At 51.0% G+C, this 25,843-nt stretch overlaps 3 protein-coding genes across 6 annotated transcripts in view; 1 reads left to right on the top strand and 2 right to left on the bottom strand.

Annotated features, from left to right (window-relative positions):
• Positions 1–16: 16 nt before the first annotated feature.
• Positions 17–20,452, bottom strand: KLHDC3 (kelch domain containing 3). 3 transcript variants are annotated; one of them, XM_039568273.1, is made up of 11 exons: positions 20,159–20,452; positions 13,142–13,377; positions 10,690–10,866; positions 8,405–8,520; positions 7,017–7,088; positions 6,576–6,789; positions 6,209–6,295; positions 4,829–4,937; positions 1,293–1,366; positions 845–923; positions 17–652 (listed from the first exon to the last, which is right to left on the bottom strand). In XM_039568273.1, the coding sequence occupies exons 2-11, from the start codon at positions 13,293–13,295 to the stop codon at positions 586–588; spliced, it is 1,149 nt and encodes a 382-aa protein (XP_039424207.1). In that variant the 5' UTR covers positions 13,296–13,377; positions 20,159–20,452; the 3' UTR covers positions 17–585. The 3 variants fall into 3 exon arrangements, with proteins under 3 accessions (XP_039424207.1, XP_039424208.1, XP_019148336.3); XM_039568274.1 differs by having other exon boundaries at positions 20,165–20,268; XM_019292791.3 differs by lacking the exon at positions 20,159–20,452 and adding an exon at positions 19,791–19,809.
• On the top strand, positions 20,377–21,726 carry MEA1 (male-enhanced antigen 1). Its single transcript, XM_039568278.1, is given in 4 exon segments — positions 20,377–20,784; positions 20,864–20,887; positions 20,889–20,979; positions 21,046–21,726. Coding segments are annotated over 4 exon segments (660 nt in total). The 5' UTR covers positions 20,377–20,403; the 3' UTR covers positions 21,210–21,726.
• PPP2R5D (protein phosphatase 2 regulatory subunit B'delta) overlaps positions 21,609–25,843 on the bottom strand; it is a 27,605-nt gene continuing 23,370 nt past the window's right edge. For both annotated transcript variants that reach the window (XM_039568267.1, XM_039568269.1), the window contains exons 14-16: positions 25,395–25,467; positions 24,811–24,927; positions 21,609–24,465 (exon numbers count right to left, since the gene is read on the bottom strand). In XM_039568267.1, coding sequence (XP_039424201.1) covers positions 24,328–24,465; positions 24,811–24,927; positions 25,395–25,467 — 328 coding nt within the window. In that variant the 3' untranslated portion in view covers positions 21,609–24,327. The remainder of the gene's footprint in view (positions 24,466–24,810; positions 24,928–25,394; positions 25,468–25,843) is intronic.

The raw sequence follows: 25,843 nt of genomic DNA, 5'->3' as shown, positions 1-25,843 counted from the left end.
ACACACAGAAACCACGTCTGCCTCACCATTTATAAAACTCCCCCGTGTTGCTGTTTTACAATGGGAGCTGGGCAGTGTCCAGCTGGGCCCAGATCCCCACACTGGGCTCAGCTTGGACGTGGGGCCTGCCATTTAGTGCCAGGAAGCTGTCAGGGCTGGCAGGAGCAGGTGTAGAGGTTCCTGCTCTCTTGAGGCAATGCAGGAACAGTTCAGGTTGACCCTGACATCAACCCCAGGGCCATGGCTGGTGGTAAGAGTTGATTCAGGCCCTTGGAAAGTGGCTGGGGACCGGACAGCACAGCTGCAGTTCCACAGGCAAAGGGAAGGAAGCTCTAGAGCCACCAGCAAGGAGAGGGGTCACAGCTGTGCTGCTGGGGCCAGACAGTTTTTTCCCCCAGTGGCCAGCTCTGCCTGTCCACTCGTGCTGCCCAAAGCGTGTCAAGGTCAGAGGCAGGCCTAGCTAGGGCAAGACAAACCGAGCTCACACACTCCTTGCTTGAAAGGGCTAAAAATTCATGCAGGCAGTGGAGCAAGAGGTCAGTATGTGGAGGGGTGAGGGCAGGGTGGAAGAAGGACGAGTTGTCTTCAGCCCTGGTTGGAGACAATGGGGCGGCTGATGGTGCTGTTTGTTGTCATGGCCGAGAGCTCCCATCTGTAACACACGAAGAGGATACACTGAGAGAAAGCACAAACACTGTTCCCAGGGCTGGAGCAGCTTTGCTTCAAGTCAGCCTCAGCTATAGTCTCCAGCCCAGCCCGCCTCAGAGGTGCACAGTGCCAAGGCTGGAGCACCTCAAGGTCAGGGAGCACCCAGAGAGTGACCTGCCAGCAAGGCACAGCATACCTGATATCGTGGGGAAGGCAGGACTGGTCCAGGCTGTACTGAATCACTGCTAGCTTACACAGCGTCTTCAGACTGGGGCCTGTGAAAAGAAGGCAATTCAGCTACAGCAGGCCTTGACTGGACACCATGGAGGCTCCAGCATCATGCAATCAGTGCCACAGGAAAACAGGGCAGAGCCTTATCTGAGGGACAAGGCAGAGTGCACACCAGGGACAGGCTGGGGTGGCTTCTGTGCTCCCACAGAGGTCTGCATGCAGGAGTGCATGAAGCATGGCTGCACCTCTGGCTGCTCTGCCTTAGGCCAAGCACACTGGTCAGACACAGCTGTCTGGCTCTGGGACATGGCACCTGGAGCCATGTAGGGCACAGTAGGGTGCTTCACAGCAGGGCCTGCTCACAGGGCACCTTGTGGCAAGAGGTACAGGGTGGGCAGGAAGTGCTCACGTACTGAAGTCGAGGATGTAGAGATCTGAGTGATCCATCAGGTCGAATTCATCACCCATTCCCTCCTCTGGAGATGGACTGCAGAAACCAAGCACAGTGTGTCAGTCAGTGCCAAAATTGTTATACACCAGCTCGGCTGAGCAAGTCCAGGAATGTTCCTGGTCTGTCTGTCCCATGCAAGGGCCCTGTGATCCCTCCTGCCCCTCTGATGCCCCAAGCAGCACCCAAAGTCATCACTCTCCCAGCTCCTTGCAGAGTAGGCAGAGCTGCACAGAGCCAGGGAGCAGAAACCCACATCATTTCCTCTGCTGGGCATGGGGGATCTGCCTCCTTTTCATGGATGACCATGATGATTCCAGCCATGAGCCTCCCCCTCACCTCACCTGTCCATCACTCCTGTTCTCATGTAGTTAAGATCTACTGCAATTATTTCAGCTTGGCCACTGAGATGCTGTAAGAGGAGTGTAGAGAAAGCAGCTAGAAAATATCTGCATGACAGGGCAAGCACAGACATTTCTCAGCCCAACTCAGGAATCACTTTGGACTCCAGCCACAGCTGGAGTGGTTCTGCCAAAATGGGGACGGCATTTCAGAAGACTGTAACTGAGCACTGAGCAGTGCAGCAGTCATTTTAATCCAATTCCAATTTGCTGATACTCCCATCTGATGTTGGTCCTGGAATGCTAATGAGGAACTACAACATCAGGGATTTCTAGGGAACAGTCTCACCTATGGTTTCCTGCCACAATGGTCTTGATGGAACAACCAAAGCACCTGAGAGACTGGACACTACATCTCCTTGCACAGAGAGATCAGCCTGTGCTGAAACAGGGGAAGGCACTCCCATGGCTGATGGTTGTTTGGAGAATTTGAAAGAAAGGAAAGGTGTTTTATGTCCTGCTTTGGTTTGTGACAAACCAATTTAGTGTACCCTCACCTCTTAGCTGGGACCGACCTCATGCAGTGACTCCTCGCCCCAGTGTCACTTGTTTCCCCACCTATGAGCCACTAAGCTTCACACCTCATGGAACATGAGGCAGTGCCTGCCCCCCCAGGTCCCCACAACCCCAGGCCAAACTGCAGAGCACAGCTCACTGCTGGCAGAGAAGACCTGTTGCTGATGGGACTCATCTGCCCGGATACAGGCAAGAGCCCCTTTAATTCCACCTCGTGTGCTTACAACACCACAATCTAATCTCACATCCACGTCACAGGAAACCCCAGACCATCCGTTATCTATCAAAGGAAAGCCAGCAGGCACCATGTCTGCGGTTTTAATCACCAAAAGGCAAGTAGCAGGGTGAGCCTGGAGTTCAAGATCAGGCAGCCCCCAGGCAGCAGGGTGTAGGGCATGCCTTTACCAGCCAGAGCCCGGCAAAACTGCTCATTCCAGCTGCAAAACAACTCACCCTGCATTCAGTGACAGCCTCTGTTCCCTCACCAGAGCCAGGATTTCTAAGCCTTGTCAGGGAAAACACAGTCTGAAGCCAAATCTGAATCAGCATCTCTTCAGCCAGAACTGTTTTATAGCATTCCTTCTCCCCCTCCTTCTTCCTTGTGGATGGTCTCTGCACACTGAATTACTGGTGGGAATTGGGGGGAAACCAGACCAGGGCCATAACTGTGCCATGGGAACACCAAGCTTCCTGGTGCCTTAAACAGGACACAAGTGATGGATTGCTCCTGGCCACAGTGAGGAACCAGAGCTGGGGCAAAAAGACCAGGCTCTGGGCAGGACTACCAAAGAAACAAAGCTTTTGGATGCCACAGGAGCAAGCAGCCTGCAGAAGTGCCTCTTCAGCAGTCTACAGGATGTGTGAATCCTGGAAGGGTGGGCAGGACACAAAGGGGTTTTGCCTGCCCATCCCCCAGTGCCGCTCCCTAGAAAGCTGAGCCTGCCGGCTCATCCTCTTGAGAATCCCGGCTGGAGAGCCCGTGCTGTGTGACCCCTCCCCCTTCCCAGCCAGGGCAGCACAGGTCAGGAGGCAGACCACTGGGAGTTCTCCATTACAATGACTTCCTGGAAAACTTCTTATCTCGCCAGGCAGCTCCAGAATACACCTGATAACTGTTACAGGAAGCGAGCACGGGCCCACCCCCACCTCCCACTTCCCCAGCCTGCAAGACCCTCCCTCCAGTTCAAGCAGGCTGCATTCCTGGCTGCCAGCAGCTCTTCCTAGCCCACACTAGTGCTGATGAACGTGCCCGTATTGGCGTCGAGCCTGACTTAAGAAACAGGCTGAATTCTGAAGTGGTTCAGTGGAGAAGACAAGGCACTGCTGCATTGCCTGGCAAGAGTGGACCAAACTCCAAAAAGCTGGTGTCAAATTTGTTGTGGTTTGCTAGCATTTCCCAGGAGTGCCACGGCTTAACATCAGAGTTCAGCTGCTGCTGTAACACAAATCTACAGAGCACAGCATCTGGGACCACCCAAAACTCCCATAAAGCCCTACCAAGCCTTCTGCTGTACTGAGCACCACCCAGTATCATTAGAGGAGACTGGACAAACTTAGCACCTCTGGATACCTCACCTGCACAAAGCATTCCCTCACAGCCACACAGCTGTCCTACAGCTAAGCACACGCCCCCTGAACTCCTGGAACCTGAAGGCACTTTACCCCATGACATACTGGTATGGTCAAGCCATCAGCAGAATCTGTCCTGCTTGGTCCACTGCCCCAAGCTGGCTTCAGAAGCATCCCCAAAAAGCCACTAGCAGGATCCCAGGGAGAGCCCCAAAGCTTTCTAAACCATGTAGAGAGCTGAAAGCATTTAAGATGTCTCTGCAAGCTGGACTGTGCTCCTGAGCTGCGATTTGTCACTCCAGATAGCATAGAGTGTGTCCTGGTGATAGGCCACTTCCTTTCTTTTAGCAGCTGTTAAGACTCTTGGCCACATCCAGCTGCCCCGCACCCTGGCAGTATCACCCCCAGTGTTTTGACAGCTAAATCCCTAACACCAGGTCCCAGTTGTGAATGGAAATATTGCTAAGGAACACTGGCACAGAAGGCAACATTGTCTTGTCATGTGTGTAGGCTCCTCAAACAGCTCCCAGCTGAGCTGACATCCCACTGCAGCTTGGCAGCAGAACCCACACTTGCCAATGGGAGAAAGCTCTGGTGGGAGAAGCAGGGCAGCACGTAGGTGAAGATAAGTCAGTCTGAGGTCTGCTCTGGCACAGCAGACTGAGATACGTGTCCTCCTGACAGCAGGATCTCCTCCCTCATCCCCACCACCTTTTTCACAGAAAGCTTGAGCACTGCACAACCCCTCCTGAGCAGCCTGTTACACCCTTCTGTCTCTACATGTACGAGATGGCTTGTCACCAGATGCTTTACAAGCCTACATGACACCTTCAGTCTCTTCCATGGCCTTTTTCAGAGGAGCCCTGGTGTACATGATTACTTACACTTGTCAGATAGACTGACACTTGCCATGTGCCTCTGAAGTCCATCTGATACAGCGTGGGACAGAGAGTGAAGGGACACTGTGCTGAAGGGAGTGGCAAAGCCTCTCAAGGAGCCACTTCATACAACTCACCTGGTACCTCCAAAGAGGATGATTTTGTCCCCCACTCTGCAGCAGCACTGCCGGCGGCGAGGACATGGCCCTTTCCCCTTGGGTTCAATCTTCCTCCAAGAAAGAGAAACTAAGGGGAGGGAAAGAGTGCACCAGCTTGTCACAAGAGCCTGGCCAAGACCAGCTATAAGCAGGTTATGAATTTAAACAGATCACAGGAAAACCAGAGGCCCACTACCTCACAGACACCAACTAGCCAATATCCACCCTGCCCCGACCTCCTCACCAGTGGCTAAATGATGCATTTCTAGGAGGTTGTTACTGAAGTGCCACTTAGAGGCTGGTCACAGTCCTGGAGCTCTGCCTGCTGAGACAGGATTTGTGGGTCATTTCATAGAATGGTTTGGGTTGGGGGGACCTTAAAGACCATCTTGTTACAACCCCTGCCATGGGCAGGGACACCTTGCACTAAACCAGGTTGCTCAAAGCCCCATCAAGGCCTTTCACTTGTAAAGCCTGAGCACCAGGACCCACAGACTGCCATGGCAGCGGGTCTGACATCACAGGGAGCGGCACAGGGCAGAGCTGCAGGAGCAGGCAGGCAGCCTCCCTTCCCCAGAACCTGCTGCGGTTGGGATCTGGAGGAAGGAGATCCAGGAACCAGCTCCATCTGCTGGCAGACTGTGATCGCAGAGCACCCTGGCAGAGGTGCATCAGCTGCTGGGACAGCTTGGCTGCGGGAGGAGGGCATGGAGACCTGAACAAGGTGGAGACAGCAGCCTTTGTTCTTGCTGCTCTCTGTGGCAAGGATGCTGGGGGGCGACAAAGCACAGGATTGAAACGTGCAGGAGCTCTGACACCAGCTCACAGATCAGCTTGGGGAGCAGCAGGTTGGCTGCTCTCAGGTAACTTCAGCATGCAAAGCAATTAGCAAACAAAATTAGTCTAGACAGTGAAATGTGCCTGAGGACCCCAAAACAGCTCACAGCTGACTGATATTCAGGGTACCAGCTGAAGAACCACCCCTTCTGCTGCACAGTTTGAGCTGGTACCAAGAGGTGGTGATCCTGCAGTTCAAGTTGAAGGGTTTCCCCAGCTATAGTCTCTCCCTACTCTAACCCCATTGCTTCTCCATATATCCTCTTCTGCCAAAGAGAGTATTGCATATTTAAGAACAAGACAAAGTTTTTCCAATTAAATATGTCTTTCAGCAATACCTCTTTTTCCACTTTCTAACTGAGATTTGGAAACATCCTGAGGAGGCAGGGTAGCAAGTTGCTGTCAGAGGAGCCAAGAGCCATGCCCCCCAAGCAGTACTCCTTGGATACTATGTTCCTCTGAGCACTCACATGCCTGAGGGCCTGGAGCACTATCACTGCATCAAGTTAAAAGCATAAATACCTGGATTGAATTTCCAGAGGTCATGGAAGTGTCTGTTCAGGCGTGCATTGTAGCCACCAAATACATATAGTTCACCGTTGTAGCTGACTGTAGGGAGTAAGCACAGACATCAGAGGGCCATCCAGCAGCTCCCCGACCCAACATCAAACATAAAGCAAAGTGGTGCTGGTTGTCCACCTCTGCTTACATCACCTTCATGTGCAGCGTGGTGTGCCAAGGCTTTTCGGTGGGCAGCAGCTTTCCACAGAAATTGGGCTTTGTGCACCCCTTGCTAACCCACAGCCCCACCCAGCAGAGCAGACACCCCTTCTAAGGCAGGCAGAAATTTCCTTCCACCATCCTCCACCCTCAGCAGACCCACACTCACAGGCTGAATGGCTCCGCCGGCCCTCCGGGAGCACGGGAGTGGGAGGGGAGTCCAGCCAGGAGTTGGTTTCTGTATCAAACACTTTAATGCGGTTACAGTAGATCTCATTGTTGGAGTGAAATGGCCCAAAACGATCAGCTCTGCCACCAAACACGTACATCTTTGTTCCAATGATGGTAGCTGAATGAAAGTCTCTCCAGCGAGCTGGGGTACCCTGAAGGACAGAGTAAAACACAAAGACAAAAGAAAGAATGCAGATTACCCAGAGAAATAACACATCTTGATGGGGAGGCTGGGTGTCCGCCTTCTCCTGGAGAACTTCCCATCCTGCAGATCCCAGCCACACCAGCCAGAAGCTGTGAGACAAGTGTGGGCAGCTACCCCAGAGAATAGCAGACACAAAACTTCCTCCACAAACCAGAGCGCAAAGCAGACACTGACCTTGGCAGAGATTAAGGTCCACGTCATGTTTGTGGTGTCCAATTTATGGATATCATTTGAAAAGCAGTCAGCCTGGAAGACAGACAAGCAGCTTGGTCACAAAGGGACTGAGAAGCCTGGTCTCATCCAGCCCCAGCAAGGATGCTGCCCTACAGACCTGGAGCATCCCTTTGGGGGTCTACTTCCTAAAAGACAAGGTGCTTGCTCAGGCAGCACTTATCACTTAACAAGAGGAAGGAAAAGCCTGTTTCTTCTCAAAGGTGTCCTATCTCTTCCTGAAGCTTTCCCATTTATTTGGTGCTCAGTTCCTCCCCCAAAGACTGTCCTGCACACAATACATTCATGGCAGGAGCTACCTCCTCTCCATGTAGCAGGAGAAGAAAGAGGCATTAGCAGGACAGTCAAACTGGCTCCTGGCTTTGCTAAGGCCACCTGACGATATGCAGAAGCTAAGATTACTTCTGGGAAACATCCAGGAGCAAATACACTCCAGGTTCTGAGGTCCCACATAACCCATCTGCAGCTGGCTGCCTGGAAGAGATTGCATTCACACAGACACTGTGGACTCCTGCTCTTCCAGGCGAGGTAGAGAGCAGCAAGACAGCCAGAGGTTTATTTGGTCTTGTTTAAAAACAAGACACATCTGAACTGCTCCTGGTGCTGTAAACAATATCATGGATTTGGCATACTATTGTTCTCAGAAAAGAGGGAATAACCCAGACTGCTGTAACAGAGCCCCAGCTTTCTTCCAAACACGCAGACGTGACTTTGCACAGCTTTTCTGGAGCTTGGTGATAGGCTGAAATTATATTTACTCACTTCTTAAGATGAGATCATAAGTATTTGCTCAAAAGAGCATTAGGCACACTGACAGCTATTGCAGGATGAACTTTGGCTCAAGGTATTCTTAATGGGAAGGCAACCAAGTGTTTGCTGAAATGGATCAGGAAGATGTCAGAGCAGGTAGAGACTACAGGGAACATGCACCAGACTAGAACAAAACCTCATTTTCTCGCTCATTTCTGAGCCAAATTAAAATAAATGTAGATTAATATATACTTATTAAAAATGTTGTGTATTTATTTATCTGCATTTGGCTGAGAAATGAGCCAGAAAAAAATTATATAAAAAAAATTTATATTTTTACATCTTTATGGTAAATATGTTTTGTGAAAGTTAAAATAAAATCCACCACTTTTTTGGACTTACTTTTCCAACCATCTTCTCCACAAAACAATTAGCATAGCCTGGGTACTAATGCCATAACTTTCCTAAGTTACAAAATGACAGTGACTATGAATACAAATACGCCCCCATGTCCTGCCTCTATCAGTGTCCTGGGTATCAACACCCTCTTTCACCAATTAACAGTTACAGAGACTACTCACCAGCTGTTCATAGCCTCCAAAGATAAACATGCTCTTTGCCAGGACACAAGCTGAGTGCCCATCTCTTGCCCCTGGGACCATTCCAGACACCTTCGGTGTGAACCACTTGTGCGTGTCTGAAACAAAACAAGAGGCAATGCTGAGAAAACGCAGTAGGTGTTGGGGTGGGATAGCTCTATTACTGCTGTTCTTAATTTCTAAGGCAGAAATCATTCTCTCTTTCTCACACAGCACCTGCTCTGCCAGAGAGGCTGCAAGCTTCTTTGGGCAAGGCTACCTGCCTGAGCCTCCACAGAGGGACACAGTGATAGGAAGTCTTAGCCTCTGGGCACAGCCACCGACTGCCTGACCAAAGAGCTCACATTTTAAGTGTGAGTAGTACAGCACTGCTTGAGCAATGTTATTTTTACTGAATCTCTTGCAAAGTGTACTTGTGAGTCACTTATCAACTCTGCATTCACAGTTTCTATTACAATGAAGCAATAATGCTACGTGGCTCAACTGATCTCATGGTGTGGAGATGCTCAGTAACTGAGCATGACTGAGGAAAAACAGCTCTCAAACCCAGATAGAAGTCACTTAACCACAAGCTCTCCTTAACTGTCTTGCACACCCCCATCTCTGCAGTGCAGCTCTCCCTTATCTGCTCCACTTGTTACATTCTCATCCCCTCTTCCTCACTTTCCACCCTTCACAGTGCTCCCTGTGAGCCTGCACCAGCCAGATTCAGCCCCTTAGCCTGCACACTCCATGGGTTGGCTTGATTTAGAAGATGACTTAAAATCTAGCCAGAGCTGTTCTCCATGCCAGGGCAACACAGAGCCAAGCCAGCGACTCACTGCCAAGCACAAGCAGGCACCTGCCCCAAGAGCTCACAGAGGCACAGATAAGCCTCAAGGCTGGAGGAGACATTCCCCCACCCTCCCTGACTGCTGCTGGCTGCCAAAAGCAGTCCTTATTTCAGAAAGTCATAATACTGGAGCCAAAGCATGAGGATGACTTCTCTGAACTTGGCCTGCGGACACAACTGTCCCCCTATGCTCCATCTGGCACCACACAAAGGCTCTTGCAAGGTCAGCAGAATCCCTGGGGAGCCTCTAGTGAGAGACAGCTCAGGGCTATCGGGTTCCTTTTCTTCCTGGAGCTCCTTCCAAACTCAGTCACACTGTATCAGCAACAGCTCACCCAAGTGCAACATAAATTAGAGATGGAAAATACCTCAATTTGGGATTAGCTCAGCACCCCAGGGACAAAACTGCACTCAGACAGGACTTTATTTTGCCTCACGTGACTCCTACAGTGGAACTTACACTGCAGACACGGGACTGCGACTGGCAGCCTTACTTTCCAGGAATGGCAGGCCTGTGTGTACAGACAGCTGCAGAGGGTTTGGAGCAGGACTTTCTGTTAATTTTCACTTAATGCTGAAGTGCTGGAGCTGCCAGGGAGACTAGGCAGGTCCCACTACAATGCCTCTGTGTAAGCAGAGGCTTACTAGTGGCTTCTCATGTGTCAGGGGAAGGAAGGGGGAAACCCTACACCCCAAGCTGTAAGATATTTCCTAATAAAGAAGAGACACCCTGACCAAGCACTAGAGCAAGCGGTTTCCTTGCAAGTCCAGCAATACAGTTACTGGCCAGTATTTAGATGGACTTGCCTCCAGAATCCAGATATACTCCTTTTCTTTCCTGACACTTGTGTCCATGCAGCTCCTGATGGTGCCTTTTCTCCAGAGGTGCTCCAGCAGTGCTATGAAGAAGCCAACCAAAAGGCTCAAGGAGTTTATATTTCAGGTTTATCTAACTTGACTCATCTCTTCCTTGATTTTGCCATCCTGTCCCTGACTACTTCTGTGCTTTTTCCTCACTCTCTTTCATAGTTTCAGAAAGAAGGACCACACTGGAGAGGAACCACAATCCTCAAGAGCCCAGCCCCTTCTTGCTTCAACCTTCAGCCACAATTAAGGAATACTACATCACACAGAGAGAACACTTCAGTTGTAGTTACTATCAGAGAGAGCATACAAAGCTGATAGAAATATTAAAACCATTTTGATTATTAGACAAGATCAGCAATCTCTGTTCAAAGGCTTTTACAGAGTTTCAAACATGCAGACACAATGGCCACCCTGCTCGACTTCTATAACTGCTGAAACACAGTGACACAGTTTCCTCCAGACTGTCACTGAGGGACAAGAAAACAAATTGGGGAGTAGAGGTGGGGGGTAGAGAGAAGGTCTGATCAAGAACAGTTGTGACAAGGAAGAGTGAGAAGCTGGAACTTACTGACATCAAAAGCATAGAGAACGTTGCAGGCTCCCTCCGTGTCGTTGCGACCACCCCAAATGTAGACGGTGTCATCGATGAGCACTGCTGAGTGCCCATACCTCATGTAGGGCACCTCCCTCACGTGGTCTCGGCTGTTTGTCCACACTGGAGGCAACTTGATCCAGCGCAGAGACACTGGAAACATAAGTTTGAGCCCATGTCAAATGCTAAGCCTGCTAAATTGCTCACAGTTCATAACCCATCCTGCGCGGTGCTTTTTACCCCGTGACAAGGTGCAGAAGCAGTCGAGTAAACAAGAGAAAGCTGTGTCTGACCCTGCGTAGAAGCTAGTTAAGAAATACAGAAGGAAGTCCTCTGGAGGCCCAGAGGACAAAAACAGGCTCTGTTCTACAACAATTCACTGAAAAAGTTTCCACTCTGGCTCATCCTAGACCGTGAGTGAAGATACAGCACACAAACAAAAAAATAGGGAAAGAGAAAAGAAAAAGTACAGAGGTGACCAAGAATGCAGACACTACTTCAAGCTAGAGAGATTGCTGAGGATATTCAAAGCTGGAAGAATGGGCAGCACAGGAATAATTCACTGCAGTAACATGCAAGGGAACACCTGAAGACATCACTTGGACTTGCACAAGCACAGTTTAAGCAAAGCAACCCAGCAGCTTTATAGGAGCTTTGTTTGCTTTTGTTTTGTTTTTCAAGCTATAGATGAGGTGGCTCTCTGTCTCCTTTACCCCCATCTGTACTCAAGTTCTCCCTGTTAACCTTGTATTACTAATAGGAGTTCCTTGTGATTACAGGTTCCCCTTCCTGGCAGCCTGTGTGTCACGTCCAGCAGCAGCCAGAAGAGTCAACAGGTATTACAGGGTTTAATGACAGTGCAAGAGCCGCAGCAAGCATTACCCACCCATTACATAACAGGACCAGTCACCCTCCCTCTGCCTCACATACAGCCCCCAGGTTTGTTTTCTACATGGGGCTGATACAAAATATAGCAAAAAACAGTCTGCAGTTCCTCTGAAATACTAACCTAGGGAAAGGGAAAAGTCAGGCATCTCAAAAGGTGAGCACCTACCCCACAGGCAGAAAGGGCACTGAGGAAGCACATCCAATGCTAAAGTCAAGCTAGACTGGATGCTTCCTACCTAAAACACAGTCTTCATCTTTGGAAGACTGAAAAGAGATCATTCAAAATCTGGTATCTTGGCTTTAGCACTGGCACCTGACAATGCTAGCTGAGCAAGGGCTTGAGAAGCCACTGTCACTTCCCATGTGGTGGCTGCAGCATTCTGACACTTTAATATTTGGGAGTGGCAAGAACGAAAGACAACACAAGAGCATTCCTTTGGGCACAGTCATTATGCTTCCCCAGAAGAGTGGTGCTCTACTTGGCACGTTCTACAACATTCAGCTGTGTTGAGTGTGAAGGTCCAGTCCCTCTGGACAGAGGTGAATGTCAGTGTTCACAGGACCCTGAGCTACAACCTCCTCCACACTGGGAGCACGTCACCTAGGCAGCCCTCTGTAACCAATGCTTTTATCCCTGCTGCATATCAACCTTAAAGGAGTGAATTCACTGCATCTTACAGACAAACCAGGTTCATCTACCTGTGGGTGTTAGCAGAGCATTCAGCACGCTGCCTGGTCTCCAAAACTGGTCATTGGTTCTCTATTGCTGGCTCTTTTTCACTGGACCCACCCAAGCATCTGTGCAGTTTTTCAACCACCTGCCTAATTACAGGGAAATACTTCATGGACCAGCTCAGTAACCTCTTTAGTTCAAAGAGCACTCAATCAAGAAATACAGCCTCTGCCAGCACAACCATGGCTCCAACTCAGTCTCATGACAGGTACTGGCTACCCTACACAAATGGCTCCAGTTGCAGATGCTTTTCTAAGCTATGTTGTGAATCTTCATGACAGTTGTTACCAAAATGGGAAGGCGTCCCTCCTAGCCACATGCCCCTACTGACTCCATGCTGCAACAGTTGTCAGATGCCCCCATAGGGAAACAGCTCAGATGTCTACACCTGGAGTCAACTGAGTGCACTGGCTCCCAGCCTACTCCTTCCATGCTATGGGCAGTGAGCATGGACATGCTGCAAACTGAAGGGGGGACCTGAGCCAGCTCGATATCACCTCTTTGCACCTGGTTGAGTTAGCGTTCCCAGAGAACAAGGACAAACCAAGTCATTGGCTATGTGCCTACTTCAGTGAGTCCTTACCCTAGCAGTCTGATGAACTACAGCCACTCTGTGTCCTGCCCCTGAAGCTGAAAATGCAAGGCTGCACAAAGAAAGAGGCTCCCATCTACTCTGATAACTTTTTCTGGAAATTAAGAGTCGGACAGCACGTTACAGGGTATCACATGTCAGGCAGCAGCAGGCAAGAAAAGCAGTAACTGAGCCCAGCAAGCCAAGTGCTTTGTGCCCCACAAGGACATGTTTACCTGCGTTGAAAACGTGGACGTCGATCTGCCGCAGGGTCTCATAGTCCTCTCCAGAGCAGTACCCCCCAAAGGAATAGACCTTGTGCCCGACAGCCACGGCCGCGTGGTTCACCCTCCGTGGCCCACCTTCCAAGTGCACTGCCCACCGTAGCATTCCTCCCTGCAAGCCAGGTGGTCTTCAGGGCCCCCAGTGCCACAGCCACATGCTTCCGAGGCCACCGCAATGTCACCTGGCTCTGCAACACAGACACAATGCCAAAAAAACATGATCCATCTTGCAGGTCTTCCTACCTTCCTTGAATGCCAGCTACAAAGGTTACCTTGCTGTATCCTCATTCAGCTGCCTCCCAATTGGAAACATTCCTCTTGGGAAGGGGACACAGGGCAGGGCCCAGAGGAGCGAGCAGAGATGCCCTTGAATACAAAACCCCTCAGGGCAGCTGCACAGGCAGCCCCAGCCAAAGGCCTTAGGCGAAGGCAGCCGAGGGCGAGCACCCGGCCGTGCCCTGGCCACAAAGGCACGAACGTATCGTGTACATGTCACAACCATTTGTGTGCATGAATGAAAACACACAGCGAGAGCCAGCGGTGAAGGTGAAAAGAACAGACCCAGAGGGAAGAGCGTGCTCTTTGGATCAGTTCTGAGAAACAGCAGAGCAAAATATTAAAACAAAATACCCAACAAAAAACCTCCAAAGAACCACCCCTACATAAAGTAACCTACTTGCCATTATGGGGGTGGGTAACAACATTAGCATTTGGACTCACTGATTTGAGCACTAGGGTTCAATTTAATTAGCCATAAGAGAGCAGAAACCCCCTAATCTAGGTAGAAAGCTCTTTGCTAATGCTAAGAAAAGGTCTTTTCCTCCCACAGCAAATCCAAGCATAACTATGAAAATTCTGTAGCATCATAGCTTGTTAAGCAACTGATATTCTTCTTTCCTCAAACAGATGGCTTAGATCATATCTTAGAAAAGTCACCACAGCTCATTCTTGCAGAGATTCTCCTTTGGATCTAAGCATCTAGAGCACAGTCCTGCCTGGATGCTTCTGAAACAGCAGATCAGTTTGATTTTTAACAGTTTGCTCCCAGCTGAAAAACAGCCTTTAGAAGAGATGTCAGCATTTCAGACAGCGTAAATAAATTTGTCTTCTTTTATTTCTTGGTTCTAGGTTACTGAAAGATTCAGTCAGCATGCTCCCACCCCACAATCAGTTTTAGCATTTGCAGAATCCAAAGAAATTCGGGGATGCCTTTGAACAAGGACTAAATTCCTACACATAAAATTCCTACACTCTGTCCCTTTTCTTTTTAGGAAGTACTGAGTTTTGGCAAGGAGGACTTCCCTCCTGTTTCAGGTTTCTGAAGTAGCTGGAGGGCAGCAAGAGGGGCAGTGCCATGCTGCTCTGCTCCAGTTGGCCACCCCCAGCCCTTCAGTCAAGTGGAATCACCACTCACAACCAGGCCCATCAGCAGCCTGACCACCCCAGTGCCCAGTCCACCCACACACTCCTATTTTATCCCCTCCTGCACGAAGAGTAAGAGATGTCACCAACAGGGAGCTCCTGGCATGAAGCAGAGCTTAGGCTTCCAGCTTCATCCACTGCCTCCATAGACAGTTCAAAACCATTCAGTAACCAGTCATCTCATTCCAGAACTCCCAAATGTCATTAAAATTTGAATAGCGTCTTTTTAAAGTTATTTCTTTTTTGAGTTGTTTTCATGCTCTGTATGTGAAAGTTACAGCGACAGGACACGTGCAAAACCCAAACAGAGACCATCCTGCAGCCTTATTATAACAGGAGTTCCTCCTGCAAATCTGCTTGTTCCTGCAGCAACCACCCTAACCCAAACAGCAGTCAGCAACCCAGAAAGTCACAGCAAGATTTGCTCCAGCAGGGGTGCTCCAGAAGGGCCCAGGAACACCCCCCATCTTTTACAGGCCATGCTTCAATTTCAAATCTAGCAGGTTTGAGGGTTTTTTCTTAAGAAACTATTTTTTTTTAAGCCAGGCAGCACTCTTGTGTAAGTCCTCTGCAAAGCTACAGAACAGATGAGTTTCCATGGAACCCACCAAAGCCACCTTCCAAGCTATTTTGAAGACTTCGCATATCTAAATCTGTTTCCTGCCTCAGTCACAAGTTATTCCTGAAAAATCTAACCAATGTTTTCCTCATAATCTCTTCTCGCTTAAGTGATTCTGTAAAAGACTCCTCAAGGAGCTTAACTGGTCTTTATCACCAGCATCAATATTTTTAACACCCTTCAGACTGAGCCCAATCCAGGAAGACCAAGAGGATGAATCTTATTTCCAAGTTCTCTGCTTGGTTCCTCCTGAGGTAGAAGAGCACAGCTGCTTGGCATGGCAGACAGGCATTGTACCAAGGCCCCGGCCTTTCTTGTTGAAAAGACTTGGAAAACTCTTCCTCACCCTTGGCAGCTCACTTGAGCCAGGTGCAAGGACGCTGGTCCTGTCACCGCCGCAGGAGCTGGCTAACCTTCCCCAGCAGTTCCGCCATTCCGGTCAGAAGGCAGCTCATCCCAAGAGATTAACCTGGTCCACTGAGAACCAGCAGCTCCAGGGCCAACTCCTGGCACTGCAAGAAGGATGTAGAGGTTGAAGCAACAATGTTGAAATGTTGTTTCCTACAATTACTGGGAAAGTTTTTCCCCAAATGAGTGCTTCCCAGGTGACTGGCAGGTGTGGAGTGGTGGCGAGGGCAATGGGATGGAAGTAGGCTGTGCTTCGCCTTGGCTCTGTCCGGGGATACCCCTTTAGAGCAAACACAGAGCTCTGCCAGCACAGCTTCCTGCTGCCCCTCCTCAGAGCCAAGAAAAGCAAACACTCATCTGAACACTGCATGAAGAGAGAATGACCCGAAGTGTGAAGTAATCTTTATAGGGTCATATTTTAAAAGCCATGGGAAAACACAGGATTTAATAAGCTGTCAGGGTTTTCCCAAACCCAAGTGCTCTTCTCTACACTGTAATGAAAGCACCCATGCAAACTCCCATCTTCCTCTTCTGCCACAAGCCTACCCTGAAACTACCACATCTTCCTGCCATCACCAAGCATTTGTTTTGCCCCTTCTCAGCCACACACAGGCCTGGTCTCCTCTCCTCCCTGCACAGCCCTGTCTCCCCAGGATGCCTCCCCTACTCCTCCCCATGCTTTCTGTGCCCAGCTCCAGATTCTCCTCTCCTGCCTTATTTACAATCGTTTCTTTAGACCAGTCTTCTGTCCCAAAGCTTTTTCCTCCTCCAAGCTCCCTCTGTGCACTATCTGCAAATATGAGTTAGACACATATTTTGAGAAAATCCTATTTTCTGTTCTACACCTATGGACACTGTTAAGTCCCATTTCAAGTTTGATTTCCAATGACAATTTATGTTGTATAAATGAGGACATAAATAAACTACTTTTCAACCTCATTCCTATGAGGATTTCTTAGTAGGAGAAGTGCACTTGACATTAAGCTATGCCTTAGATTTCTTTAAAGATCACACAGGACACAGCGAAGGAGAGAGAGAAAAACGGCAAAACTGATAAGAAACAATTTACTAACAATTTCCCCCAACTGTACAATATTAGATTATGCAAAATACATTCTGTGGTTTCTCATTTAGGACACCCGCAACAGTGATGTAGGCTATAAAACACAAAAATATTGGTAAGACAGAGGCAAATTGTATTAGAGAACTAGGAGAGCACTGCAGGATGTGACACACAGAATCATGGAATCACAGCTCCTGTTCAAGCCACTGCTTGCTTCCACTGACTCATGTTAGCTCCTCGCTTCTCTCTCCAAAAACTAACAGAACTCTTACTTCCAACCATGCAATCTTCACAACTCCCTACTTCCCTGTCTGCCATGATCTACCAAGAGATATAGTAAAGCACAGAGGATGAAGAGAAATTTTGAAACCCTGGTATGTCCTGTCATTAACCAGGAATGCCAGGAATAAGAACATTTCTAAAAATCAGGATATGCTTCACTTACTCTTGAAGTACCTGATGCTGCTGATGCTGGAGATTAAGTGAGCACAGCAGTGAGTCGTTCCTCTGCCACAAAGCACCTGGAGCATTTCACTGCTAAGCCAGGGAACAATCAGATTAAATTCAGCTCTGCATTCTTCGAATACAGCACCTATAGACAGCACTTCTGTATCTCTGCTTGTGCTGTTGCCTGAAGATGCACTTAATGCCTGAAACAACTTTCATCCCCACTGCTCCAGCTTACACTTAACAAGAGCCTAACAATACAGCATATAGACATCTGAGATCAACAAAAATATCACTCAATAATCTCTCACTAGCATATCTTCCAGAACTGTTGTGGTGACTTGAGCACAGTGGCATAGATAGAAAAAAACCCCCAAAACAGCAATAAAACCCCAAGCCAGTAATGCTAGGTTTTAGTCAGATTTTTCACCTGTTTGTTCTATTGGCTTTATATTTACTATTTTCAATCCTACAATTAGTTATGAAAATACTTCGTTCAAGATAGAAAGCTACTGAGCATCTCCAAGTACAGTATCCAGGCAATAATCTTAAAACAAACCCATATATCCTTTGATGCCTTAAAGAACCTAAAAACAAAACAACACACTTTTGAGATAATATTAGTATAGGAGGTAATATAAAGGCTGGTCTTTATTGGAGGCTTCCAGAGGCAGATAAGGAAAATGTCCACAAAATGCCCACTCCCCAATGGGGTGAATAGTTTTATAAGTTTAGCAAAGTAGCATAACTGACCAAAATCACCAGTTAGAGACATAAGTGGTGAAGTAATTCCCCCCCAGTTTAAGCCCCTTCTAAATCTTCCCCCCTCAGATGGGAACTAAACTTCATTTATAAAAATATGTCTCAAAGAGCTGGTCTCAACCTTGGTTGCCATGAAGAAGCAAGATAGGATAGGAGCCTTGGACCCCCAGCCTGGAACCTTTTGGAATGTATTCTGTCTTTCAGCCTATTGGGTAGAATAAGGAAAAGTACTGGAGCTAGGCTACAAATACAATAATAAGCTGCCAAGCTACAAATATATCTGAAGGAAATATAAAAGCAAAAATCATGCTGGCAACACCTTGGATCCACTTCTTTACTCAAAGGGAGTTCCCTGGGCTCTCTCCCTCCTTTATGGACACAAAAGGAAACCTAGAGCCATTTCCAAAAGCTGCTCAGATTAGCCCTGCTGCATCCAATTCCCAAAGCAAGGTGGAGAAACCCAGCAGCAAGTGGCCTGGATTTTCAAGGACTCGTTCTGTCACCCCCAGAATTACAGCAGCGCCCAAGAAGAGCAGCCTACCCTGCAAAGCTGCTCCAGAGAGCAAACCCTACCGTGTGGCTGCCTCCGTCCCGTCTCCCAAAAGACACCAGCCACAAGGTTTAGTAACTCTTAAAATAGCCCAGCCAGTTCACAGCAGTCCATACAGACAGTTCTATTTCAAGCACATCCAACATACTGTTAGAGATAACATGAGAACAACCCGCTTTCTTCACTTGTGCTTGACATTTATCTAATGCTTGGAGTATTTGTGCTAAGGCAGTGTGAAACTGCAAGCTTGCACATTCAACAGCTCCGACACTCACAATGCAATTCCAGCCCCGGTAAACTAGACGGTGCTAGAACAGCCCTTGAGCTCGTGAACCGAGCCTGCTCTGGAAGCTCCTGTTAGCCATGGGAATCACAGACCACGCCACTCAGGCACAAATTTATCCCACTGCCCCCCCCCGCAGCCAGCCTCGCCATCTCCTTATTTTCCACCAGATATTTTGCCCACTGCTGGCTTACTTTTGCCTAAAGCCTAGCTGACATTCTGCACCTCCTGAGCTGGGTTCTATTCTTCACCTTGCCTCCCAAACCCCACCTTCTCTACGGAGCGTGCCCAAGCTTCAGAGATACTGCTTGACCCCCTCTTCCCCACCAGGAATTTGTCTCAGCCTGTGAAGCTGTTTCTGCCACGCCAAGGGCAGTCCCTGGGAGGAAGCAGGCTCAGGAAAGCCGAGCTGACAGCCAGTGGGGCATTTCTTGCTTTACATCAGTTTTTTCCTCTGCCTCTCTGTTGCACTGACACTGATCCCCAGGCAGAGTGATCTGCTGGGCTTGGCCACACACAGGGCAGGCTCACAGGTGCCAGCCTTCCCTCTGCCTGGCACATGGGGCTGGGGAGGACCAGGCATGCAGCCCCACACTGGCCACGACTGGGTGGGACAATAAATGGTCTGAAACCACACGAGCCCACAAGGATGGAGAGAGAAGGTGCAGCAGAGGTCATGGCAGGGCAAGGATCAAGAGGGCAGCCTCCCTGACACAGACCTGTCAGGGGAGGATAGGGATGCGTGGGGTCACAGAATCCTTTAAGGATGGAGAAGACCACCAATATCGCTGAGTCCAGCCATTAAGCCAACACTGCCAGGCCCACCAACAACCCGTGTCCTGAAAGCACCACATCTACAGGTTTTTTTAACACTTCCAGGCATGGTGATTCTACCATTTCCCTGGGAGCCTGTTCCAATGCCTGACTACCCTCTTCGTGAAGAATTTTTTCCTAATATCCAATCTAAGCCTTCCCTGGTGCAGCTTGAAGCCATTTCCTCTTGACCTGTCTGTCAGTTGTTACCTGGGAGAAGAGACTGACCCCTACCTGGCAACAATCTCCTTCCAGGCAGTTGTAGAGAGCGATAAGGTCTCCCCTGAGCTTTCCTTTCTCCACGCTGAACACCCCCAGCTCTCTCAGCTGCTCCTCATAGGACTTACACTCTGAACCCTTCAGCAGCTCCTTTGCCCAACTCTGGACACGCTCCAGCACCGTTGGCCGCCCCTCCTCGCCCAAGCCCTCTGTGCCGCCCCGCGCCCCCACCCGCGGGCCCGGCCGAGGGCACCCGGGCAGGGCGGCGGCCCCGCGCCCCCGGCCCTCACGGAGGGGCTCGGCGGTGCCTCCCGGCCTCACCCTTCCCCAGCCCCGGCATGGCCCGGCCGGCTCCCCCCTCCCCCGCGGCCCCAGCCCCGTACCTGTACCCGTACAAGGAGCTCCGACAGCCCCGCTCCGACAGGAGCTCCCGCCGCTCCCTGGGACTTGTAGTGCGGCGCGGGCCCCGCCCGGCTCCGCGGGCGCCCCTCGCGCCGGAGCGGCGCGGCCCCGACAGGCCCTTCCGCGGGTGCCGGGCCCCGGCCCCTCCTCAGGGGCGGCTCCCTGAGTTCCCCGCCCCGCTCGGGCCCGGCCCCGGCGCGCTGCTCCAGCACCGGCCCAGACCGAGATGGCGACACTCGATGGCGACACTCGATGGCACCGGCGGCGCGCGCCGGCGGCACCGCCAGCCGCGCCCGGGTCCCGCTTCGGGACTACAACACCCACAGTGCCCCCGCGGCGGCCGCGGCGGTTCCGGGCGGCGGCGGCGGCACCTCCTCGGCGCCGCGCCCGGTGCATGGCGGTGGTGCGGAGCATGGGCCCCGAGCGCGTATGTCCCCGGGAGCCCGCGCCGCCGGAGGGCCCTGACGGCGCGGCGGGGTGGAGCGGCGATGAGGAGGAGGAGGAGGAGGAAGAGGAGGAAGGCGGCGGGTACTTGTATCAGCCGCTGAGCCAGGAACCGGAGCAGGGCCTGGGCGACGCGGGCCCCGGCCTGCAGGAGAGGCTGCAGGTACCGCCCAGCGCCTCCCGCCGGGCCGGGGTTATGGGCGCCCGCGGCCCCGACCCCCGCTGCCCGCCTTTCTCCGCAGATGCTGAGGCTGCACCTGCCCGACCCCGCCGGTGGACAGCGAGGAGGAGAATGAGGAGGAGGCAGCGGAAGGCGCCACGGCTCAGAGCAGCCACAGCTCCATCCCCATGGATGCAGGTAACCGCGTCTCCGGCAGCACCCTCCCGGGGCTCTGCCGCGGTCTCACGGCCTCTCTGTTCCCAGAGCATGTGGAGCTGGTGAAGAGGACGATGGCCAGCGTGAAGCTGCCCACCCTGGGCATCCCTGCCTGGGCCAGCCAGATCTCGGAGGAGCAGTGGAAGGACGTGGTGCAGCGCACGCTGCAGGCCCGGCAGAGCCTCGGCGGCCCCCGGCCTCAGTGGAATTGAGGGCTAAGCTGCGGCACAGGGGCTGCAAACCCCAGCCCTCCCTCCACCCTGGAAGCACCCACTGCCTCCGAGCCAGGTGCTGACAGGACTTGCCAGTATCAACCTTCCCGTTTGTCCCACTGACATTGTCTGATTTTCCTTCCCCCTCCTTTTTCTTGGTTCTGGCTGGTGCGTAAGTCAATGTGATGACCCGGTGTTGGCTTCCTCTACCTCTGAGAAGGTAGATTAGTTTCCATGCATGTGGGGCGATGGGGCTTGGCTGGCTTTGCCCAGATTCCCTCAGGACAAACACTGGACTTGTCCCCATGCTGACAGTACCAGAGATGTCACTCTCCAGGCTAGGGCCCCTCCTGTCAGGATAGGGCCTGTGTGTTGGAATACAAGAGGTGGAGCAAGATGTGTCATTCCAAGAGATTGGTTTTATTTAGTTCTGTACATACAGGGACATCTGTACAAAATCCAACACTTTCATACTATGTAATGCTCTACTGAAAATAAAGTACACCATATGTACATATGAACTGTAAGCAGCTTAATACTTGTGTCCAGGGTGTGAATGCAGTAGTTTTGCTTTTTCCCTCGGGAGGAGCAAGCCAGGTGGAGTGGAAGAGGCAGCTCCAGTTCTGTCCATTTGGCTGACGTGGGGAAAGGCGTAGGCAGAAATGAGCAGCACTAATGCTAAAAACCACGTACTGAGCAAGGGGCAGCTGTAGTGTGGCAGACACAGGTCTGCCTTTGAGCAGTACATGTGGTGAGAGGGTGAGCACACTCCCCCCTGTCTCACATGGTCCCCTTCTGAGGTGTCCAGGACACGGGAATGAAAAGGCAGCAAACAAAGGATGATGTGAAGGTACTAAGCCTAAGTTCCCTGACCCAAAACAAGACACAAAAAGCTATGGGAACATCAAAGCTGTACAGCACGTAATCATGATGTGTTACAATCCTGCCCCTGCACACAGCACAACCCCAGCACCATTCCTCTGGCCAGGGTCAGGGGCTGCCAGCAGAGATGGATCATCTGCAGGACAGTGCCAGCCTCTGCACACCACAAGATTCTGTTCCCTCCGCAGGCAGAGCAGCCCACAGCAGCGAAAGGCAGCCACTGCTCAGCAGCAAGCAGGCTCAAGTGAGGGCACACCATGCTGCAGCAATCTAAAAATGAGGTCTTGGCTTAGAGCACAATGCTAAGCAGCCGGTTGGAGAGCCTGTACTGAAACAGGAAGGAGCCTCCTGCCCAGCCTGAGCCTGGCAGCCCTCTTTCCGCTGCGCTGCTCTGGCGCCTTCGGCACCACCCGGTGCATGTCCACATGCTGTGCCAGGTGTGAGGTAATTTATTGGCAGCTGATCATGAGCTCAGACTAATGTTCAAAATAAGCAATAACCTCCCTGAGGTGTTTCTGAAGTCTCCTGATGAACTGGCCCGTTGCGCGAGGCGGAGGGGAGGTGGGGTCCTGCGTGACTGGGGGGATCTCACACATGCGCTCGCCAGCTCCTCCCAAGAGATGGTGGCATTCCTGGTGAGGGCTGAGCTGGGAGAGAGCTACATGGGGCAGGGATGCAGGATACACAGGTCAAAACAGCCTCTTTGGGGTTGGAGGAAAGATGTGCTGCACACCAGCAGAAAGATTAGAGGGGGTGATCCTCTGACCTGGGAATGGTTTACTGGTGAGGACAAGCAGATACAGCAGAACCTTCTACAACATCCCATGCTGCTGCAAAGCAATGTCAGGCTAGCACCAACCCCATAAGCTCCCTGCACTAGTGCAAACCCACTTCAGCTTATGTGCCAAGAAAGCAGGTGCAGCAGGTAGGAAGCAAGGACTCCCTTCCCTATGACAAACCAGCCTCTGTGGTGGCACCTTGGCCTGGCACTAAATCTGCACCACAAACAACGGGGGTGAAAGCTGGATCACAGTAGCACCCAAGTGCTGCACAAGCTATCAGCAAGTGTCTCTAAATGCTAAGTTAGCACGAGTCCCTGATGCACCATGTGATAAGTAACGAGGGCCTCGGGCCACAGCGGATGCCAACATCACAGGAGAGGTGGACTGTGCTCAGAGCACCCACAGGAGCAATTCAGCAGTAGTGCTTAGCCATTGATAATAATGAGGAGACAACTGAACACTCAGCCACGCCCCACAAGGTGTATCCATTGCTTCCACTAGCTTGTGGAAATGACTAGCAGCACAAGCTTCCTAGAAACCCTGGCTCTGAAGAGCTAAGGATGGGATACAGAGACAAAGGGAGAGCTGCAGGAATATTTTAATTGAGCAGGTAGAGGAAGAAAGTAGAAGTCAGTGGCTGACATCGGCTACAAAGCGGGAAGTTAATTCTGGGCCCACAATTAACCCGAGACATCGGGAAGGAGATGAGTCAGCACGGACCAACACAAACAGCAGAAGGAATTCACTTTCTCACAAGAGAGCTTCTAAGGATGCTCTAAAGGGAGGACTGCAATAGTATGTAGTGCTTGCACCCAGCTTTACTGGGGGTGGCAAAGCACTGAACCCCCACTCCAGTGACAGGGGAACAGAACAACGGGCTTGTAGCAAAAGAAAGGTGGAAGTAAACATTTCCTCCGCTGTACATAAGACCCTTCAGCTGTGGAGCTGCACCCTAAGGCAGGGTGGAGAGGCAGCAGAGCCTTCACAAACTGCTTCTGCCCCAAGCTCAGCCTGGCCTCTGACCATGTCAGGGATCAGCTGCACAGGCAGCACAGGGGCAGGTGTGGCGGAGATGGGCACTTGGAGTTTGGAGCAGCACACCGAGCCACGCGTGGCAGTCTCTTACTCCTGGCAGAGTAAGAATCAGGTGGCAGCTCACAGTGAAGTGAGTCCTGCCTGGACTGATACAAGCAGAGGTGAGGCGGGCTCCCTTCATGCCTGCACAGCCAAGGTGGAAAAGCAGGAGGACGGAGAAGAAGCAGGAGGACACGACAGTGGTGAGATACAAGTTAATAACATAAAACCAGATCTACCCTGGAGGTATGCAGATGGAGTGGAGGACAGGCACAGCTCACCATGTTCATTCCTTACTTATACATGAGAACTGAGTGCATTTCCATGACCCCTGGAGGAAAGGGATGGGGCAGAGCTTCCTGGGCCAGCTCCTGAGCCCGTCAGAGAGCCTCCTGGCTTGAGGTGAGAAACTCTTCTGCTCTCTTGTGGGCCTCCAAGGCTTTTATAGTGTAGACGTCCTGTGGAAGCTCAGATTTCCGGCGCAGCAAGACTTTGTCCTTCTTAATGTCTTTCAGCATCTACAAACAAATCAAAGGAGTCAGGAATCAGTAGCAAACCCCTTCATGCCTTCAGCCTCTGACTCCAATTGCTCTAGGATATGCTGGGTGGCACTGCAGCATGCTCCAGAACAGGCTGAGAGCCACACACAGAACAAAAGGACACAAGAAAGTCACACTGGCACTTTTACCAGAGTGAGAAGGTTAGATAAACTCCACTCTTCAGACTACAGGTTGATCTCTTAATGATCAGGGATGAGAGTAGTGGCATTTACCTTCAGAACATCTGGAAAGAGCCATTTCTGGCTATGCTGATGTTCTGGCTGGACTGGGAGCAACTGTGAAGGACTTGAGTCACCTACGTACCTGCACAGCCTCAGTCTCCACCGTTTTCTTCAGTAGCTGTATGTCCTCTGCAGTCGGGGTCTCCGTTTCCATACAGCACACAGAAGGCAAGGGTAGAGGTGCATAATACATGGGGTACTGCAGACAACACAGACAGCTCCAGAGTCAGCACTCCATCCAACACCAAGCCTTCTCCCCCAGCACGCTAACACAGCATGGCACAGTTCTTCCAGCTGCCCTCTCTGGCCCCCACAAAGGCAGCAGCAGGGACACAGGCAGGGAAGGAGTATCCTCTCGTCCCCTGTGCCCTCTGATTCATAGCATGCTGCATGTGCAGCTGCAGTTGAGAGCATGGTCCATAAACACGTACATGCTCTCTGGAAGGCAGTACTTAGAGGTCAGTTCTACAGAGGGACAGGATGATAAAACACTGCCAACATTCCCAGGACCCAGGACACTGTTTTTTGGGAGAGACAGACCACTGCTGCAGCAGTGCCTGCAGGACTGAGATTAAGTGCTAAAGCCTGCTCTTGTGGGCTGAGGAAGCAGGTCAAGACCCCCAGCACACTCTTGCCTCATTCATCCTAGGTCCTGTTGTCACTCACCTGGGGGTTCAGCCGAGCCAGCTCCTCTATTTTCTGCCACATTTCTTCTCGTTCCTTCATCCTGAACCTTCCCCTGCAGAGAGAGAGAGCAAGAGCAAGTGTGAACTGCTGGGGAAAGCGCAGCTTTCATTCACAGGATGACAAAAGCAAGAGACAGCAGAGAAGTGCAGGCGAGGGGAAGAGCTGCCCTGTCATTTGGAGACCCCTAATTCCATCTAATTCTAAATCTACAGGTGAGATAAAGCAAGAAGAGGGGACACACTGCAACTAGCAGAGGGTAGGCAGACATGCTCCTGGCTCACCTCAGAGCACAGGCTGGCAACAGTGGGCTGCACAGGTACTTCTGCCCTGGCTTTGTGCTGCCAGGAGTAGAGCAGAGTGTCTGGTTTCTGGGGTAAAGCCATGAAACCAGTCTGGATTTCAAACACACATTCTCCTGGTGCCCCACA

The sequence above is a fragment of the Corvus cornix genome, chromosome 3 (assembly GCF_000738735.6).
Source record: "Corvus cornix cornix isolate S_Up_H32 chromosome 3, ASM73873v5, whole genome shotgun sequence".
Lineage (NCBI taxonomy): Eukaryota > Metazoa > Chordata > Aves > Passeriformes > Corvidae > Corvus > Corvus cornix.
Note: the sequence above shows the minus strand (reverse complement) of the source record. Positions and strands in the feature narration are given on the sequence as shown.